Source organism: Tursiops truncatus, chromosome 6 (genome assembly GCF_011762595.2).
Source record: "Tursiops truncatus isolate mTurTru1 chromosome 6, mTurTru1.mat.Y, whole genome shotgun sequence".
Taxonomy (NCBI): Eukaryota; Metazoa; Chordata; class Mammalia; order Artiodactyla; family Delphinidae; genus Tursiops; species Tursiops truncatus.
In genome coordinates, this window is record NC_047039.1 from 70,730,770 (window position 1) to 70,753,123 (window position 22,354).

A 22,354-nucleotide genomic window follows, 5' to 3' on the forward strand; every position below is an offset into this window, starting at 1 on the left:
CCAATAAATATATAAATAAATAAATTTAAAGATTTTACAAAATACACAGATGACTTAAGTAAGAAACTAGACCTGGAGACACCCCCAGGTGATCTTCTTGGAGGTTGTTTTCTCTAAAAAGTAGACACTGTCATTCTCTGGAATTTTTTAAATCAAAATGATAAATTAGTTTCTATTAACTCTAGCTTTCTTTCTTTCCCTACTACTACAATGCTTTAGTAAATCAAAAAAATCAAAACATTTCTAACTTTTCTATCTTCTACCATCACTCTCTGGTAATTTAATACATAATATATTTATTTGTTTTCCTGCCTGAGCGGCACTTAAAGAACAAATTTTAATATAACTTAGTATCAAAGAGTTTGAGAGTTAGGAGGGACTTCCAAAATCTTTCATTGAACATTTTATAGTGAAGAAACTAAAGTCCCGAAATCTGGTCAAGTGATTTGACAATTAGTAAAGAGCTGGAATAGGTCTAGAACCCAAGTCTCCTGACTTGAAGGCCACCTCTCTTCCTTTTAGTCCTTAAAATACCTCAAGACCCTTATTTACGGGAGAGTCCATAAACCACACTCATCTTACAAGTTCACTTCATACAAGTTCACATCTTACAAGTCCACTCATCTTACAAGTTCTAAGCTGAGGGAGATAAACGTGTCTAACCATTCTAAGAACTGTCGATGTTAATATCAGGTAAAGGGAGAACTCCTACTTTGAGTAGTTTTTCAGCTCTTCTGAGGCATCATCAACCATGTTGCTCTCCTTGGCTTCCCGGGCCATTGCTCGGTACAGTATACAAGCAATTACTGCCTTGACTGTGGCCTCCTCTCCGTGCTGCCAGAAGAACATGGCCATCTTCTGCCTTTTCATTAGCACAGCCCAAACCAGCAGGTCATTATAAGGATAAATAAAGCCAGTAGAGTCAGGGTCATCTGATATATTTTGTTCTTCTTTTGACTTCTTCCTTGATTTATGAAGGGCTACAGACTTTTCCTGTTAGAATACAAAATAGGAATGGGTGTCCAAATACTCAAATGCGTGATGTTCTACCTGACAAAACACATCGGGTATCTTAAAAATATTTTTAAATCACCGAAAAGAGATGGAGATAATAATAGAACTTTATAAATCAGAAACCAAAATTTTGGCCTTTTTTAATCCATTTCTTGTTGCATCTAATAATTCCAGGGTCCCTAGGCTGAGATACCTTAAGTTCACTTAACACAACTTAAAACACTATACCTTTGGAACAGAGCCACTAATTATACAACAATTTTCAATTTCTCAAGGAAATGGGCTGAAATAACATGAGATAAACGATAACTATTAAAAAAAAGAACTCTAACCTTACCTTACAAATAGATTCATTATCTTCCTCTTAGAAAAATGGCAACTAGTGTTGCCAACATTCATACAAATAGATTGATTTTAATTTTGCTTTCCTTTATTCTGACTATATTCCCCTAGTGATGGTAATAGGTAATAATGAAATACTATTCTCTACCTGGTAAAACCACCTTTTACAGATCATCTCAAAAACCATTCTCTAACCCCCATTGTCTTCTATATCACTTTGTATGTATCTCTCTCTCGATGCTCATCGTACTGCACTGTGGTTATTACTTTGGGAGGGAGGGTGGGACCATTTCTCAGTCATAATTATATCTTCTCCAACACACCTGCATCTCAAATTCAACCAAGTGCCCAAACTAATGCCTGGCAAATAACAAGATTCAATAATCATTCTTTTTTTTTTTTTAACATCTTTATTGGAGTATAATTGCTTTACAATGGTGTGTTAGTTTCTGCTTTATAACAAAGTGAACCAGCTATACATATACATACATCCCCATATCTCCTCCGTCTTGTGTCTCCCTCCCACCCTCCCTATCCCACCCCTCTAGGTGGTCACAAAGCATCGAGCTGATCTCCCTGTGCTATGCGGCTGCTTCCCACTAGCTATCTATTTTACATTTGGTAGTATATATGAGTCCATGCCACTCTCTCACTTTGTCTCAGCTTATTCTTTTTAATTAAAGGAGATCACAGCAAAAATAGTAACAAGCTTCCTCTATTTCTATAAATGAAGGGAATTTATGTTCATGTTTTATGACCAACAGTAATTTTATGAAATATCTTTTCATTCTAAGAGCTATAAAAAGCAAACCTCTTTCAGCCAACATAGGAACCATTTATATGGAAACTCTTAACAAAAGCATTCACCCCCAGAGGAAAGTGGGATTGAGGTAGTAAAGGGAGGGGGGCATAATACTGCTCACACACACTCACATGCACACACACAGTCATAAATACATTATCATTGTCATACTGTAACATTAGGTCAAAATTATATTTCAGAAAGCTTCAAAAGGGAAAAAAGAAGATGCAAGAGGGCAGTGTCAGAGAACAGAAAGGAGGAGGAAACAGTCACCTCCAATTAGCCTTGGGGAAAGGAGGAGGAGGGTGCACTGTTGGGCTAGTAATTCTATTTTTTAGTACCATCCCATGGACTGCCTTCCTGAGTCAACATCTGGACATGGTAGAGGTAGGAACAAGGAAGGCAGCCTGAGGTGTCAGCCCCAGCAAATCATTTAGTTGCTTGTCCTGGGCGTTTGCTCATCATTGTTAGAGAACACCTGTATTATGCTTTTGACTTGCACCATCTGTTTATAGTGCTTGTAAATGATCCCTCTATTTGTATTCCCCATTCTCAAACTTTAAATGAAGAAAAGGTCTCAGTCTTTAAGGACAATTTTCTTTTCAAATCTAAAATAAGTAACTGGTACCTTGACTTTGTAAGGTTGGGCAGTTCTAATGAACTGGTAGTGCAGTGTGCTTTCTGCAGATTCATTTCTATTTCCTGAGCGGCATCTTCGGTGAAGAGGGGGCTGCGGAAGGCTTTGAGCAAAAGTGGTCACTTGCTGGAATATGTTATTTTATTTTTAAAATAAAACAAAAAGGGAAAAAGATGATTATAGTGGTAACAATTAACATTTTATTTCTAGACAACAATAAAAACAAATATAATATTGTGTCCTATCAAATATCCAATGGTTCTGTCTCTCATCCAAGATTAGTAGTTAATCACTCCTCCAACAAGAGCCTCTCATGATCCCCTTCTTACTAAGCACACTCTTATTTCCTAACATCTTAGAGAACATGTTCTTTTGCTCCCTATCATATATCTGCATTCCTTTTCTATGTGGAAATTCCATTAGAATCAATCGATGTTCTATACCTGAAACAAGTTCAGAATAGGCAATAAAGATTCACAGTTCTGATAAGAAAAAGTTCCCATTCACAAACAGCTCCAAGGTTAAGCTTCAGTTAGAAAGTTACAGAATTTCTCCAGGTGTTCTATCACTACTGGAATTCCAGTGGCTAGGCCCAATAACAACATAATTAATTGCTTGTCAGCATGAAGCTTTCATCAATGAAAAACAAAAACAAACGAGAGCATTCTTAAAGGGACTGACATAAAATTCCCAACACAAACCGTATCAGGAACTTTGAACTTTATTTTACTTATTTATTAATATTTATTTATTTATTTTATTTGTACTTTATTTTATTTATTTATTTTTAGTTTGTGTTTTACAGATATAAATTAGATGTAGAAGTAACGGGGTCCAACTTTTTAAAGAAACTACTCAAATTATTATCATTATTATTACTGTGATATAGAATTAATAGTATCACTAGTAATAATCATAATGACTATTAGTATTAAGTTACTCTATACCCTCTATGTACCAGGAATATGGGTTTTCCTGGCTATTCTAGGTATTATTTTATTTAATCCTTTTGATAAATTTATGAAAGGGGTATTATATTATTATTCCCATTTTAAAGATAAGGAAACTGACACACAGAGAGGTTAAGTTTCTTACTCAAGATTACACAGCTACTAACGAACAAAACTAAGATTCAGTCCCAGATCTCTCCGACTCCAAACCATGTATTCGTTAACTGCTACGATCTAATTTACTAGGAAACACAATAAACTCTGTACTCCTTCACTAGAAAATAATTAGAGAAATGGGCAATTTCCTACCCATTTCCAGAAAGGGCATTAGACGTACCTGCCTAGCATGCTCCCCACTGGGCTGCACCAAGGTCACAGTCAGTCCTATACCTGCCACTGGTAACCTCAGAGCAAGGCATATTTTGTTTTCTTGAAGGCATTGATACCTCAAGTGTATCCCTATGCCTGTGAAATGCCAATAAAGAACATTTTCTCCTTGAGAGTTGGGTTTCTTTCTGTTTTGTTTTCTCATCCCTTAAAGCCAAGCTGGGTTTTCACTTCACATCATTCTTTAAAAACAAAGGTCAAAAGTAGCTTGATATTCTAGACTCTTCATGTGATCTTATCCCAAAGTATCTTTCCAGTGTCATCCCTCACAACCTTCTGGCACTTGTCCAGTGACAAAGGTCTCCTTGTCACTGCAAAACCATACCCTGGTGTTCACAGCACTGTGCCCTTAACTGTTCCCGCTCTTCTCTCAGCCAAAAATGCCCCAAACTACCTTTTCTAACACTTTCATTATCCCCTAATAAGAACTAGGCTCTTCAGTTTACTGATCTGTACTGGCAATTTTGAGAAACAAGCAATGTTTTCTCTGCTAATCAACTAACCAGCAACTCTAATTTTACATTCCTAGACTTTCAAAAATATGATAGAAAATAAAATACGTATAATATGTATTTTCACATGGTACATTCTGCATGCATCTTCCAATATAACCCCTAGAGACTTGTTCCAAGTTTGTCATCTCCAGGCTATGTACTATTATGAGTTATAGATATAATCCTATTAAGCTTTCCACTTCTGTATTTTCAAAAGATAAAGAAACATAAAGAAAGAACCGGTCATCTCTCCCTCTAATACTTCTCACCACATACTTCTGTGTCAATACGGCACATATTATATCCTGTTTTGTATTGTGGCTAGTTATTCATAAATCTGTTTCCTGTAAAAGTTTCTAAACTCCTGATCTTTATGTCCATCCCAGGCCAGCATGCCAGCACTTAGCACAGTAATTTACATGCAGCAGACATTCAATAAATGTCGATAAACAGCATGTCCATTTTGGAAGCTCTTCCCATCTAAACTTCCCGAGCCATTTTTCTAAAGGTATAACTCCTAGGAATCCTTAATTTTACTAGGATACTTTTCAATTATGCTACCTTATGTTTTCTGTAGAGGTTGCTGTAGAGGGCTCTGAAATTTTTTCTGGTATAGCTGCTGCGATATGCTCTACCAATAAGGTATTCTATCACCAGTCCAATGTCAATCAGCGTTATTCTGTAGCCTGAGAGAACGGCATGCTGAAACAAAAACATGTAACACGTAGCTGTCAGTTTTCTTTTTCTATCCCTTTTGCCACGTCACTAGAACATAACCAAATAAACTGCAAAGAGGGAGACTCACACTCTTCAGCCCTAGAACAATGCTTAAGACTCACAAATGAAGGAAGAGCCCCTGAGTTATCACTAATAACTAAAACAAGAACAAAAACAACTGATCACTTAATATGGCAGCTACTGATACAACCTGGTTGTTCAAATGGGAAAAAATACTTAGCCTTAAGATGTTTTTAGTTTCATAGACATGGAATGTCTGCTTTTAAGAGCTCACTTCCTCTCTTTTTCTCTCTCATGCATATACACACTTTAGAATAAAATACATTTAAAGAGAGTACAAAAGATTGTTTTTAGCTGGAAATGACAGAACCACTACAACAAAAGTATAATCACTGGAGGATATGCTGGAGGGTCCAAAAGTAACACTAAGTTAAATCTTAAGCTTCTCTATTGAAATGGCTGTAACACTTTGCACCGTGTTGACCAAATCATACACAAAACAAGAATAGGAAAGGAAGCAGAACAAATAGAAATAAGGAACATGAAGCGGCAGAGCAAAATGAGATTTCAAAACACGAGGCTGTGCCAAGACCAGCGTCATGGCTGCTAGGGGCCTGAGTAGCAGGTTTCCAAGCACATGGGCCTTGGGCCAAATGAAAACTGTTCTGACCCCTTAAAGGCCACCACAGTGCCTCTTCATAAGTGTTACTTCTGAACTGTCATTCATAGCACACTTTTAAAGGCACAGAGTGCTGAACAAGATCTTTGAAATGAACAGATTGTGAACAATGTTCCCAAAGCTTTGAACAACAAATACGGTTACAGATATAAATAAATGCAAATAATTTAATTTCTCTCTTTCACATTCATAATTCACTTTTTCCAAGGAACACAAATCATGCTCTCATTTTGCTGCTAGTTAAACACATATCTAACTATTTCTCTCCCTTTTCTTCAGTTTACCATGACAGAATCAGAGTTTAAGGAGATAATCTAAGGAACATCATTTTGACCCAACATAAATCAATGCAAAGTAAATTTACATCGCCATGGACACTTTTGCTTACTGCTAATCTGCCAACTAAATGTCTTCCTCCACCTTTTACTCCCACCAAGTCAACATAATCAGAAAGCCCACACTCTCTCCATCAAGATACTAGACTTCAGAATTAAGGCAAAAAAAAAGTCTGTTAAAGCTGGAAAGTTCTGGTAATTAATGGGGGATCAGAGATGATTTTAAGTCTGACTTAACTCAAAGTTCAATGAGAATACCATGAGCAAAATATTAGCAAAGGTATAGACCAGTGGGATCCATCCTGGTTCCCTAGAACAATGCTTAGACTCACCAAGGAAGTGAGAGCCCCAGAGTTATCACTAACAGACAAAACAAGAACAGAAACAAGGGAATCACATACCAGTCCTTCAATAAAGATAACAGAACCAGGAAGTTTCTCTATTTTCAGCAGGTATTATTATCATCATTGGCAATATTGTTGTATCATGTTAAGCTGAAATTCTGCTTGGAAGTTTCTATGTCTCCAATTCACGTTTTATAAGAGAAAATAATTATTAGCTAATGCCACTTACTTGGTGGGTCAAATCTTTTAAAACACAAATTACAAGAAAAAATATGAGTGTGGTTTGGTTATGAAATTGTTCAGAGTCACAGGTAAAGAAGGTAGGTGATTCGCTAGAAAATCCAAGTCTACATTTTACAAAGCAAAATCTGGTAACACTTCACCAAAAAGCTAAGACAATACCAGAAGAAATTTGTACACCTTCATAATTAGGTTACCTGTTTTACATCTCGGACAAGATGATGCAAGAGCATATTGGTTGGTCCTTGTTTCTGTAATGAAGAACAAAAGGAAGAATTTTAATTACCTTTTAATTACCATGTGCTAGGGAGAAATAAAAAACCTTTATTTCAGAATTCATAAATTATCCAGAATACTGAAAACTTTCTTCAACATCTTTAGTAATGAAGCTTAAGCCAAATTAATTCTAAGGAAGGTATTTCCCAAGAGAAGATGTGATTAGATTAAAATATTTTTCAATGCAAGATGTATGTATCTAGGAAGTAAGGCCTTAATTAACTTTGTGTGGCAAGAGGCAGAAATAAATTTTAACTAATGTGTAACTATCCTTTATTATATATAAATCACACAATTACAAATTTCATCACACAATTATATTCTACCAACAAATATTTATTGAACACTTACTACGTTCATTCAAGCTACTGAGGGATTCAATGAAGAATAAAATTACTTTCTTCATAGAATTTTTACAATCTAATATAAGAGAGTGGGACTTACACTAAAAATAACCAACAATATGAAGATAGGTATGTTCAAAAGAGTGGCAAATAATCTGTATTATAGGGGCACTATAATATGTGAATTGGAATAATCAAGAAGATAGGACTTGAACAGGGCTTTAAAGAAAGGGTAAGATTCAAAGGCAAGGAAGGACATCTCAAGAAGGGTGCTTGGCTTAAGCAACTGGTGTCTTTACAAGGAGTAAGCCAGTCTCATTTCAATAAAAGGTTTACGTAGGAAAATTGCAGGAACAAAATTTTAAGTGTCCTTAGGTTGAAATGCTTCTCATTACTCAATAAAAGCAATTTGTTCTTATTCACATCTTTGGCTTTAATTATGGTCTTACTATCCTATTTTCTTAAATTAGTTTATGCTTCTGTTCTGTATAATTAATTAAAATGGGAAACACAGAAATGACTATAGGATACAATGGATTTGGTAAGAAAGTTTCTTCTTTGCTTGAAAAGTCTGTCTCTCTATAAGCTATCTTTGTACATGAACATTGAAGGAGACTTGAACATTCAAGATATAGTTTAAGCTAAGTGTTAAGCTAATTAATAAATAAATCTTAAGGAGGTGACTAATGAAATGTTCCAGTACTCACTGTATTATAGAGCTCTTCCAGTCGGGAGATGGTAAGAAAGCGATGGAGGTTCATGCCATATTCTATTAAGAGCTTCACGAAATCCACTCGATCCATCACCAAAGCATCTAACATTGCTTGTTCTAGCGAGCCAGGCTTCAGAGGGCAGAAATAAATAAGAGATACAGAGAAATTAAGAAAGTAGAAATAACTAAAGAATTACATGTATTTGAACTCAAAACTATACAGACAAAATAATCATAAAATACATTCTTACTAAGAAATGTTCAGGACCTAAGTGAAGAAATAACAAAAGGTAAACTGAAGGCATAAAAGACCTCTTGAATAAATGTGTTCTTGGATGAGAAAATTGACTGTGGTAAAGCTCTCAGTGCTTCCCAAATTAATGTTTGAATTTAATGCAATTCTAATAAAAATCCAAGGTTTTTTTCCCTTCCTTCTTTTCCTTCTGCTTCTTTTCCTTTTTCTTTTTTGTTTTTTGGTAACTTGGCATGTTCCCATTTAAACTATATCCGACTTCTGGGTATAACGGCAAATTAAACACACTCATCTACTTTTACTCCTACCTAAAACCCCACTAAAATTATAGTAAAGGGGTTTTTTGTCTTTTTGTGTTTTATTTTAAAGAAATGAATCCACAAGAACAAGGAGGTCAAGAGTGAAACGTTTTAGAAGTTGAAAAGCAGATGGTCAAATGGTAATTGACTTAGCAGTTCCCAGAAAGCCAAAAAATGGAAGTCCCTAGAAATTGGAAAAAAAGTCAAGAACCAAACAAAATCTATGCCACAGAATTCTGGCAGCATAAATTGCTAACACTGGGACCTTCCCACTCATCTTCCCCTATTGATTTCTGTAACAATAGGAACAAGGCTTTACCTTGTAAGCAGGAGATTGGAGGATTTCTTTCTGATATTGTGATGAATACAAGAGAAAATATATGAATATGCTAACACTTCAGGTTCCCCAACAAATGGGGGCAGCCAGATCACCCTACTGTGGAGCCCAAATCTACAGCCTCAGAATTTCTAATGAGCTTTCTTTCCTCCACATTTAAACAAAGAGTCCAGGACAAACAGACCAAAAAACGTCAACCAGGAGGAATCAGACAATACAGGAAGAAGAAAACTTCAAAAGAACTATCATTAGTAGCTTCAGAAAAACAAAAGAAGATATTATATTCAGGATGCTAAGACCTAGGGTCTGTCATACAGAGTGAAGTAAGTCAGAAAGAGAAAAACAAATACCTTATACTAACGCATGTATATGGAATTTAAAAACAAACGATGGTACTGATGAACCTAGTTGCAGAGCAGGAATAAAGAGGTAGACATAGAAAATGGACTTGAGGACACGGGGTGGGAGGGCGAAGCTGGGGCGAAGTGAGAGTAGCATCGACATATATACACTACCGAATGTAAAATAGTTGGCTGGTGGGAAGCAGCAGCGCAGCACAGGGAGATAGGCTCGGAGCTCTGCAATAACCTAGAGGGGTGGGATAGGGAGGGTGGGAGGGAGGCTCAAGAGGGAGGGGATATGGGGGCATGTATATGCCTATGGCTGGTTCGCTTTGTTGTGCAACAGAAACTAACACAGTATTGAGAAGCAATTATACTCCAATAAAGATCTATTAAAAACAAAAAAAGCACATGTACACCTTCCCTATGACCCAGCAATTCACTTGTAGAGAAATAAAAACATATGTCCACAAAAGGAAAATAAATAAAAATTAAAAAAATAAAAAGACAACAAATTTGCTCTCAGGAATTAATAATATGCTACCAGAAACAAAAAGCTACATACAAGGTGTGAAAAATTAAACTTGAGGAAATCTACCAAAGAAAAGATACAGAAGATAAGAGGGAAAGATAAGATTAGAGGAGCAGTCCACAGGTCTAACATTTAAATGATAGAATTCCTGAATGAGAGCAGAGAAAGCAGGGGAGGAAACTCCCCAGCAAGGAAATACATGATTGCCAAGTTGAAAGCAAGTGCCCAGTGTAATGGATATAAAGACTCATAACGACACACATCATTGTGAAATCTCAGAACACTGGAACAAGAGAAGATTTTTTTAAACTCCCAGAGAAGAAAGAAATGGTCATAAACAAAGGATCAGAAAAGAGAACGATTTTTTACTTCTCAACAGTACTGCTGGGTGCTGGAAGCTAAGCATTCAAAATTCTCTAGGAAAATCAGTTCCACCTTGAATTAAAATATATCCAAACATATAAAGCCTCAAAATTTTTATCTCCCATACTCCCTTCCTCAGGAAGTTACTGCAAGATACACATCATCAAATAAAGGAGTAAACCAAGAAAGAGGAAAACAGGGGATACAGAAAACAGGCGTTCTAACAAAGGAGGAAATCTCTAAGATGATGAAGGATGACAGCTCAGCACCAGGAATAGCAGGCAACCAGTCCAGATTGCAGCAGGGAGGGCACAGACAGAAATGTTAAGAGCTCTCTAAAATTAACCAGAAAACAGCAATATGACTTATTATTTAGAAATATGGAGATTTATAAACGTCAGAACAGTCCAAAAATGTCAAAAGTGCTTGGCTCTAGTGATAAGCAGGGCAGGGAACTACTGTCTTTTTGGTAGCTTTTTAGTACCATTTGATGTTTTAAACAATGTGCACAAATTAGTTCAACCCCAAACTAATAGACCTATGGTCTGGTCACAACTGTAATTGTTTTAAAATGAAATGTTAACAGTGATTAGCATTAGCACTATGAGTAATATTTCTTCTTCCTGCTTTTCTCTGTTTTCACTCATTCCTATTGTGAGCAGGCATTACACTGTAATGCAAAAAAATAAGATAGACTTTAAGTTTTGAATAACAATATAAAAATCTGCCCATTGAAAAAGTAAATTAAAAATCCTTCCATCTGTCTTTCCCCCGACTTCCTTTGTCAGCTTCAATTAGGCTGCAGAGCAAGAGGAAAAAATGTTTTCAGGGAGGCAAAGTAGATGAGAGAAATGTCTTAGTGATGGTGTGTACCCAGCATCAGAGATGCTACCCTACCCCCACACCCGTCCCCAAAGCAACCTATCTCTCCTCCAATTCTCTCTTTTGTCCCTCCCTAACAAACCAACACACGACACAGGTCTTCCAAATAACTTCATCTTCATTATACCTTCCAATGTTGTCCATAAATTAGGATATGTTTCTTGGCAATGTCCATCCTGTCCCAAGCCATTGCCAGATTTAATTGTTCTGATGCTGATAAATTTGTGCCTAGGGTAAAAGAAAGGAATCACATATTCTGTTTATAATATCAACATAAAAAGCACACAGTGCCACAGAATGTGAAAAGAGGGAAGGAGGAACAATTGTAACCTTATTTAGACACTCACCCTTTAGCAGAGCTGTTAGGATTGCTAAATCAAGGTCCTGTGACTCTTCAGAATCAGCATCAAAAATGGTAATCTGTAACAGTTGAAAAACAGAAAGCCATACATTTTGGGGACTAGCAAAGAAATGCTTTCAAAAGTACCCACAAGATTTGCTCTTGAGCTAATGAATTAAGTGAAACATTCATCATTAACGTCAAAAATCACAGAGTTAAAAAAAATTCTTTTTTTTTACTAATAAGAGAGAAAACTTTTCAGTAGGGTAATGGTGAATTGTACACATTCAGGGGATTAAAAAAAAACTGAAAAATTCCAAGTATCTTAGAGGAAACATGCATGAAAGAACATTACTGCATTAATTTACTATTCACATGCTATAATAGAAAGAAACTCAGTGTCAATTCCTCATGTAAAGAAAACCATTCCTCATTTTGAAAGAATATGAAATGAGATCCTTCTGTTCACCTAGCTTTAGAAACTAAGACGTTTGCTTTTTAACGAGAAATGAATCCTCAAGGATTTGTCATGAAACAAGTGAGGCAATTACAACGCACCCAGTGAGCAAGTACAATGGACAGTGAAGAAAGCCTTCACAACGTCAAAGCCTCCGGTGCATCCTGGCACGTGACTGATTTTTTTTTAAGACAAATAAGGACATTATTTATGATTATATAAGGTCTTCTCCTGTTAATGAATGTATCTCAATCTTTGCAGATGAAAATATATAGTAAAGGGACCTGTTCAACAAAAAAGAGCCAAGATTGCCAAGTTCTAGCCCCAGATATGCCACTAACTAAGTCAGTCTTGGGTAAATATCTTAAAACCACTGCATCTCAGGTTCCTCACCCACAAGATGAGACGAACCCACTAAATAATCTCTAAGGTCTCATAAAGATAGAATTCTTCTACAATTCATGCTAATAGCCCCTCTATCTAACAGCACCCGCCATGTGCATGAATAAAATCAACCCTCAACTGTGCAGGAGTTGAGAACCTTTCTGTAACATGCAAACCCTTAGCTGCCTTCTCTAGTTCCCTCTTGATTATTACACCGCTCCTTGGTTACTCTCCTTGATGACAGGAGGAGACAAATATAAGGGTGATCCCTTTAATATATCCTTTTCTTAACCTACTGACTATTGTGGGGAATATAAAATGTAATAGACCATGCACAAGATTTCAACTCTGAGCTCCAGTTTTAGTTCTACTATTTCATAACTGCATGTCTCTGGGCAAATCACTTAAATTCTCTAGGCTTCAGCTTCGCTATCTCTGAAACTGAAATAAACAATCACTGCCATATTGAACTCACTCATGGGGCTACTTCACATGAAAAAATATACTGGAAAGCACACCGTTAATTGCAGACATGGTTGTTATTTTCGTTGTTACTAGGTCAACCAAAATCCCAAAAGGTTTTTCACATCTGTTGAGCCATGCTTAGTCTAGACTGAACTTGTTCAATTGGTTTTTTGAGGGAAGGTGCTTTAATATTACCAAAATCTTGTATGATTTTGTCCAGCCTTCAAATTCTGGAAAGATCACTATGTTATGACATATTTGCATATTTAATGTAACTGTCAGCAACATACTATCCAAATCACTGATAAAAATTTTGATCGAAGTACCCTAAAACACTAAAATCTTTTCCTTAATCTGTATTATGTTCATAGCCCAAAGTTTGTGGCCTCTATTTCTCACCTGAGAGTTTATTCACATATTTCCATTGTCCAGTGCATCCCCAATGATCTCCTATAGGACATACTGAGGATACTGTGATGGAGTCATCTAAGCCAGCAGACTTGAGTTTATTTAAGACATGGAGCTGTTCTTTTACCCTCTGAAAATATTTACATGTAATTTTCACTAAATTCAATCACTTTTCTGTAATACTGTTATATTATCTAAGTGCTTTTTCCCAGGTACGGTCAGGAATATGACATATGGTTGGAGGGCGGGAGGAAACAAGAAGTCACGTTTACTCAACTTAAAGGTCAAGTTCTGTAGAGCTATATATAATCAAGTAAGAAATGAAAAATAGAATTGTGAAAATAAATATCACAATTGTTGAACATTAGCGTTTTTTAAGTCAGTTGAGTCATCAACTCATCATACTCACAGAATCCCTGTGCACCATACACTCCATCAGAATTTGAAAAAGGTGCTTGGACTGTTTAAGACTAAAGTTGAAAGTGTTCTGAATCATGCAGATGATCTCCTCCTTCACCTGAGGACGCAGGGTCCTGAGAGAGAGAAATGGTCGTGACTTGACACAGTGCAGAGAAGGGGACAAGCCAGAAACATCAGCACAAGTACAACATCCCTGCGTCTGTCCCATGTGATGGAGAAGGTTTCTATGGACAGTACTGCCAAGAGATAAATGAATGGGAAGGAAAGCGAAGCAGCAGCACCAGGAGAAGGCTGAATTGAAAGAGAGAATGGACTGATCTGCCATGCTCCTGGGAAGAATGCACTTGGGGCAGAGTTCTCGAGCTGACAGATTTCCAAGGGGTTGTGAATCTCCAGAAATTACGGGCATAATATACTTAAAGAATCTGACACTGTAAAACGAAAGACAGAGGTGTAATAGAAGAGGAAGCGGGTACGGGGTGGAAGCAGGGCTGAAAGGGGAGAGAAACTTAAGAGAAGAGTTGTCAGAGAGAAATTATAAGCAGTGAATGAATATTTATTAAGTAAATGAGTGGGGTCCACATTTCAGTTTGTACGCACTGTATTTACTCACTTGGCAGAAATATCACGCTTTTGAAATTGGAAGAATCACAATGTGTATAGGGATGGACAGAGAAACCACTAAATAATCTCTAAGGTCTCATAAAGATAGAATTTCAACTTGTTTGAAACTTGTTTGAAACTCCTTGTTTAAAAAGGAAAAAGAGTTAAAACTTCAACTAAGTACAATATATGCGACAAAAATGTCAGGATGTTGATTTCCCCAATTTCTGCTATGTTTACTAACAGCAACTGAATTTAAAGGTGATCTGGGGCCACAGTGGTCTCCTCCCTCACTCCCCCTGGAAATCCTTTTTCCCTAAGCTCAGACAGGGCTCAAGGTCCTTGTTAGAGACCGGCCATTCTTCAGCTAAGCTAATAGCAACTTGCATCACTAGAGGGCATTTTGGTGTTGCTTAATAAATACAAAAACCACTGAAAAATGAATTCCAGTCTCAACCTCTGTCCTCTAAGATATCCAGAGAATTCCAGTCTCCGTCCTCTAAGGATATCCGGCCTACATGAAAGCAGAAATTAAAGAACTAAAATGGAAGAATAAAGAGCATACTTTCAGAAATGAAGACTCAACAACTCACCCTTCATCTGCAAAGTGTTTGTGGGTGAAGGCCAGGAGGTCGGCAGCCCTGCCTGTGCCTTCACACACCACCACTGGAGCTTTGTCTTTCACAGTCTCCCACACTGAGAGGATGACATTGGGACCACCTTCCACCACCAGCCCCACCACAGGCACTCCTTGTCTTGAGCCTATTTCAGATGACAAACAATATCAAATTGCTACAAAGGAACCCCATCAGCAATTCTGATTACCAAACACAAGTCTTTCAATTACCACATACATTTGTTACTTGCACTAGCCATTCTCTCTTCTTTGACTCAGGCTTGCTTAGTTCAAGGCCAAGCCAGAAGCTTGGACTTTAAATAAAAGTAACATAAATATGGTGAGAGCATCTTCTCCCAGTTAAAAAGTTACCTAAAGGCTTTTGGTAATTAAAAAATAATAATAAGTAGTAGTCTTCAAGAAACTAACGTTTTATCTTGGAAATTTTCAAACATATCTAAAAGAAAACAGAATGATATAATGGATCCCAATGTATCCATCACTCATCTCCAAAAATGATCAAACTTTTGCCAGTTCAATCAACTTTGAATAGTGGTTATTTCTAAGAACAAGATGGGATGGGTAAACCTCAAAGACTTTTATATTTCAATTTATTCCATTTTTCACTATTCGGCTTTCTTATAAGACTACATATTACTTTATTAAAGTGAGGAAGACAATAAAAAAGGAAAGACCATGGAGTCATTCTTTTTAAAAAGATACTAAGTGAACAAAAGTTACAGAATGATATGCCCAGTATGATCCTATTTAAAATCCTATTTAAAATGTTAAAACCATATATATGGGTATATATTTTATATATACATATGCACATATCTATAACATGTTACATAAATAACCAGAAAACTCTGGAAGGATATATATCAAATTATTAATAGTAAAGAAAAGAGGGGAAGATTTGGGGAAATGTTGACTGTTTAGTCTATAGATTTATTACTTGATTTAATTTTTACACGACATGTGTATTGATATATTTAAATCAATTTTTTGTTTTTCCAAGAGAAGGAAAATTGGCAGGAAACACCATGCTCACACCTGAGCGACACTGGACTTTACTCTGGGCCCCATGTTCTACAGCGCCCTCCTCTGGCCATGTCCTTCCCCTCACAGTGAGGAGTCTATAGGGTCAAGGTCCAAGGAAAGCCTATGCTCCCTCTCCTACTTACTAGATTGCCCAGGACCCCAAAATTCTTGCTTCCAGGGGCTGCTTGAACCTCTGCCCCAGGAATATACTTGTCAAAGTCAGAGGCAGCTTTGGGGAGTAGGAGAGAAGTGGATAGAGCTTGGACATATAGGCTAGGGTGTCCAGTTGACGTGTGTGAAGCCTGGACATCGTGAGATTGAGCCAAAGGTGGGAAGAGAAGCAGAAAGTGACCTGTAGGCCAGGGGCCAAGGTGCTAGTTCTGTTTCATCTCCACGTTCTGGCTCAGTACTCCCAAAAATCCAGGACTCTGACCTCAAACCTGGCCTTCCTGCTACATGTACAAAAGTAAAAGGATTGAACATTATTCTCTTGTTATTTTTGCTGGTTAGCTTGATTTAAAGCTTTTAAATATTTAAACAAATAGTATGTGGGTTTCCATGTGTAACCTTTGTCCTGACTCCACAAATGTTAAGGGTGGGCCTCTTAGCAGGCACTCAAATATCTCATTCAGTCTATTTAATGGCTTTGACATTATACTTCTTTCCTTTTCCACATTATCTCCACTTCCTTATTATTTTCTCCCTATCACTAAAAATCAGACGTAAGATACACCAACTGATAGTCATAGGGTTCTTTTAACAACATTGTCCTGTAAAAGCTAAATGAAATGGTGACGATGGTTTATTAAGGCATAAAAGTAATAGAAGGAAATTTTGATGAAAATGCCATTAATTATAGAATTATTGAAACGGATGGAAAAAACAATTTTTAAAGAGAATCTCATATCCTATATAATGATATACTATGCAGTCATTAAATATGTGCTCAGATATGCTTACTGATATGGAAATATATCCATGTTTAGTGGAAGAGGAGGGAAGGCTACAAAAGATATTATATGATCCCAGTGTTCATTTTTAAATGTTGCTCTGTGTGTACGTAGAAAATTTCTGAAAGCATACAGGTGAAAAAGTTAACAATGGTTATTTTTTATAGTAAGATTACAGAAAGCTATCTCTTCCTTCTATGTTTTCTTTCTTTATCTGAATATGAGAGTATGTAACACTTTTATCATCAGAAAAAGAAATCAGTAAGGGTATTCTGCAGGAGAGGGGAAAATAATTCAATTTCTGTTAGATACATCTTTTTTAAAGCAATAACTAATCCTCACAAAAATAAATATATTTATGATTGTTTTCTACAAAAAGGATCTTACTGATGCTACTAATTAAATTTGTTTAAAAAAAATCGTGAAGTTCTTTGCTGACAAATCTCATGAGAGAGCTGCCTCTACTCCTGGCTCCCAGTTTAGGCAGGAATACAACATTACAGCTCCAATGAAAGGCTCTTAGAATAGGCATCCCAGGAAAGGGCTCTCTTCTCCACCAAGACTTGCATTACGAAGACATACAGAGCTGATCCTATTCTTTCCATCCTCAGAGGCTTACAGAACAGGAACTGACACTGGCCACATTTCAAAGGGATTTCTACAGCAACTTTATGAAGTCATCCTTTTTTTTTTTTTATTTTTGGTAAGTGCTTTCTGCGAACATCAAGGATTTGCCAGGGACTCCAAGAAGCCCGGTTGAAAAGAAATGAAAGAAATCAAGAAAATATTTAATTATTGTCATTCCATCCAAGTAAATCCATTTATAACCACACCAAAGACAAACACAAATATGGCAGAAAGCCTCCCTAGTGAGCACAGGAGGTATGAAGATCAGCTTTGATACCTAAGAATTTTGGGCTTGTTGGGGTCTGTTTTCATTTGTCTTTCCTTTCTCTCTTTTATTCTTCCTTTCTTCTTTCCTTCCTTCCTCCCTTCCTTCTTTCTTTCTTTCTTGTGTGTGTGCATGCATGCGTGTGTGTATGTGTGTGTGTGTGTGTAAGTGGTTTATTGTTTTTGCTGTTTTCCTGTCAGTTCTCCAGAGAATAATAAATATTACCAATCCACTGAAATTGACTCCACATTCTCTCTCCATGGACAGCAAAACCCTCCCAATAAATCCTAAATTTTAAGGACTTTGAAAGTAGAAATGTAGAATGGCATATGGCGATATGCAAGCTTGGGGCTCTTTTCATTCATTAGGGCTGTTTTCACAAATGGAGAATCAGCAGGAAATAAGAAAGACTAAGAAAGACTTTGCTCTCCTGGGACACACATCATAGCGCTGCACAGAATCCCTGAGCACAGGTGGTGAGCCCAGGTCATCAAAGGCAACAGGACATTTCAGGTAACTGGCATTTCAGAGCCCTGCAGGGCCCTCGCTTCAGGGATTCTCCTTCAGGGCAATCTCTGACCTGCCCTCCTTCTCTGCTCCTCTGTGGGTGTCCCTCCCCACTAGCCACCCCCACCCTGTAGAGGACCACATACCTGCTCCTCTCTCCCCCTTCCTGACCTAAATAAGCCTCCAAACTTCACTCACACTAAGCTCTAAATGACTGGCAACAATTCCCAGAGTCCCTCTCTCTACTCCCACCCCAACCAGCAGACAACCCCCTGTACCAAAGGAGAATAAAAGGAAAGAAAGAAACACATTTGTTGAGGACATGTTATGTACCCAATACTATTCTGAGCACACCTAACATATTTTATCTCCTCTAATTCTCACAACAAAAGGTACAGGTAGACAGTTTCTTCTGTCTTGTATTAAGAGAACAATTTGACAGATGTTAATTTCATTGCCCAAGGTCACAGGCAGTAAATAGGGCTTTGATCCATCTGACCTCACTACATCTGCTGCTTCAGGGAATCTGGGCCAAAACCTCAAAGGATGTTCAGCATTTTCCAGCCCAAAGTCAAAGGTTTGAAGAAGACCGAGCCTGCTGAGAATCTTCCTATTCCCTGGCATCTCCGCTTAAAGGGCAGGAGTAGTCTGCGGAAGATTTAACTCACCAAAAGAGGCAGGGGCCACCTTCCACTGCCCTGGAGGCAGAGTCTCAATTTCTCCAGGCAGCGTCCAGCCCTCTTCCTCCCTTTAAGGATTCCCACCTCTCCACCCAAGGACACTCACTGATTTTTGCCCCCCACTCCTCCTCCTTAGGCACTACCAAAGCACCACTGCCAGCATGTCACAGCAAACCTTCAAAGGTCCCTATTTCTAAAAGTCCTGATTTCAACCCCTTCCCTGACTGAAGCCGCCACACCCTCCTAGAAATGTCATCTTCCCTGACTATCAAGGCTCACAGCCCGCTCTTCTCAGGCTAGTCTCTTCTCGGCTTTTCAGCCATCCACATTCCCAAATCAATTCTTTCTCTACTTTTTCCCTCTATCCATCCAAGCCTAAGGACTCCCAGAGACTCTGCTAAAGTCTCCACTCTGACACCTCCCCTCTGCTGTCCCGCAGGATCCCTTCCTCTCTTCTGTCACCCACAATTTCATATCCTGCTTTCTTCTCACTGAGGGTTCACAGGTGTTAACTTAAGGCATGGGCCGGCTTGGACCTCTCTACCCTGTACAGATGGCAATGGAGCACTTTGCTCCACAGCAAGGCCCCAGCCAGGACCTGTTGGTTGAGTCCCTGTGGTACTCACGGCTGTGTATTTTCTGCAGAGAGAGGTACTTTTCCAGGTTCCTCCTGAGCTTCATCTCATTGCCATACTTGCCCACAGTGCCATCATCGGACAGGATGAAGTGGGAGTGCATGCAGTTGAGTGTGGTGAGTTTGCTGAGGGGGTTGCCCAGAGTCTGGTACAGGCACACCACCTGCGAGACAGCGAGGACAAGAGACGGTCAGAGCTTGAGATCCTTCCCAGGCCGACTGCTCCAAAGGCCTGTCTATGTACTACAGAGTTCCTGTCCAGGTCAAAAAGTAGTACTTGCTACCAAGAGCAGTGCTTCTCAAGCCATCTGCGGTGAAGAATCAATTTCAGTTTTCTTATTTCTTATTTTTTTATGGACAGATAGGTAGTCCCCTAACGCATGACTAGTATGCGGCTTGTACGACACGAGACTCACAAGCACTCACAGCACTCGCACACACAGCAAGATAAGCACGCTTACCATATGCTTGGATGTCACAGCACCGTCACATGGCTAAAAACGGTTCCATATATTTATTTTCAATTTCTGTACTTACCTTGTCTCAGATCATTAAAAAACAGTTCAAGGATCTGCACTGGTACACAGACTGCATCACTATCCAGAAACTATGCCTTTTAATAGATCTATTCCAGAATAATATTTGGACACTGATTATTTTTTCTCGTATTCCAAATGAAGTGAAAAGTAAACGGAGATGCATTCATTCAATATAAAATATCCAGATCTTTATTAATATTTGCTGATTCTTCTATAAGCTACTCCAATTCTCATTTGTTTTTAGAGAGGAGAGAACAGTACAGTCATTGGTACCTGTGGGGGATTAGTTCCAGGACCACTCGCGGATACCACAATCCACGATGCTCTAGTCCCTTATACAAAATGGCACAGTATAGTCGGCCCTCAGTATCCGCTGGATCCGTGGTCGGCTGAATCCTTAGGACCCACTGTCAGTTGACTCCTCAGATGCGGAATCCACAAATAGGGAAGGCCAACTGTGTTTGGAGTCAAAGGGCCCAAGTTTAAGGCTAGGCTCTTCTACCTTCTAACTTTAACTCTGGGTAACACCTGCTTCCTTTCTCAGGCTTATTTTCTTCATGTATAAGTGATGATAATAATTCCTATAACAGAGGGTTGCTGTGAGGCTTTAAAGAAATAATGGGGGCTTCCCTGGTGGTGCAGTGGTTAAGAATCTGCCTGCCAATGCAGGGGACACGGGTTTAAGCTCTGGTCTGGGAAGATCCCACATGCCGTGGAGCAACTAAGCCCATGTGCCACAACTACTGAGCCTGCGCTCTAGAGCCCGTGAGCCACAACTACTGAAGCCTGCACACCTAGAGCCCGTGCTCTGCACGGGTGGCTCTAAAGCCACTGCAATGAGAAGCCCATGCACGGCAACAAAGAGTAGCCCCACTCGCCACAACTAGAGAAAGTCCACGTGCAGCAACGAAGGCCCAACACAGCCAAAAAAAAAAAAAAAAAAAAAAAAGAAATTAAAAAAAAAGAAGAAGAAATAATGGATGTAAAAAGCACTACAAACGTTACAAACATTAGTATTATAAGTTACTATAATCCCTAAGCATGACACTGAGGCCAGAAACCAAAAAGAAAATGATTGATAGATTTAACACATATTTTTTACACATGGAAAGATGTTCATAAATGATACAAATTAAAATCTGGGAAATGCAGCACACATGGCAAACAAAAATGTTAATAGAATGAATTATAATACAAAAGGTCTTTCAAAATATAAAAACTATGCTTAAAAATGCATAAAAACCACATGGAAAGATGTTGAACCTCACTAGTAATCAGAGAAACGTACATAAGAAAAATTAGGTGTTATTTTATACCTATCAGAATGGCAAAGTTTAAAAAAAGCCAGAATACCCGAAGCTGGAAATGGTACAAGGAAATGGGCACCCTCATACACTGTTGGTAGGAATGTAAATTGTTACCACCTTTGTGGAAGACAATTAGTCATATTTTAAAAGTTACATACCAACTCGTCCAAACATTCTACTTTGAGAATAACTTCTAATGAAATAAGTGTTTTCAGCTAGTTTCAAAAATATATGTGTCTTATCACAACATTAATATCATTTTTTGTAAAAGTTAAAAATAGAAAACATAAATGGACAATACAGAGGGATGGTTAAATAAATTATGGTACTTTAGTACAATAGAACTTTATCAGGCATGAAAAATAAAACTGCACCCTTGGCTCTCAGAATGTGGTCTCTTAATACTATTTCCCATTAAAAGCAACCAGCCATTTCTCTAGGAGCAAAAATTATATATAATGAGCCAAGATCATTTTTTTCATACTAAAACACAAGGAAGCAATGATAAATGATGGAGAATGGATTAGGGACTAAACTAAACAAAATTGGCTATGGGTTCATAACTGTTGAAACCGGGAGAAGGGTACGAAGGAGATGATTATTCTAATCTCTCTACTCTTTAATGTGTTCGAAATTTTCCAAAATGAAAGTTAAAACAAACCATAAGCATGTCTATATTAACTGACATAGAGAATTAATTATGTTAAATAGTTAAGCTGAAAAACAGATTCACAACAATAGGTTTCTGTTGTTACTTTTTTAACACACAAACTTTTTTTTACTATACATACGTACGCACACATAGAA

General features: G+C 37.8%; 1 protein-coding gene across 13 annotated transcripts in view; it reads right to left on the reverse strand.

Moving 5' to 3' along the window:
• Nucleotides 1-22,354, reverse strand: part of TRPM6 (transient receptor potential cation channel subfamily M member 6) — a 192,318-nt gene that overhangs the window by 124,228 nt on the left and 45,736 nt on the right. For all 13 annotated transcript variants that reach the window (XR_012332562.1, XR_012332552.1, XR_012332553.1 and 10 more), the window contains exons 7-16: nt 19,694-19,865; nt 14,972-15,140; nt 13,765-13,888; nt 11,649-11,721; nt 11,429-11,529; nt 8,290-8,424; nt 7,160-7,213; nt 5,188-5,328; nt 2,787-2,921; nt 713-993 (exon numbers count right to left, since the gene is read on the reverse strand). Coding sequence is in view for 1 of the 13 variants with exons in the window: in XM_073806224.1 (XP_073662325.1) it covers nt 713-993; nt 2,787-2,921; nt 5,188-5,328; nt 7,160-7,213; nt 8,290-8,424; nt 11,429-11,529; nt 11,649-11,721; nt 13,765-13,888; nt 14,972-15,140; nt 19,694-19,865 (1,385 nt within the window). In the remaining 12 variants the exon portion in view is untranslated. The remainder of the gene's footprint in view (nt 1-712; nt 994-2,786; nt 2,922-5,187; nt 5,329-7,159; nt 7,214-8,289; nt 8,425-11,428; nt 11,530-11,648; nt 11,722-13,764; nt 13,889-14,971; nt 15,141-19,693; nt 19,866-22,354) is intronic.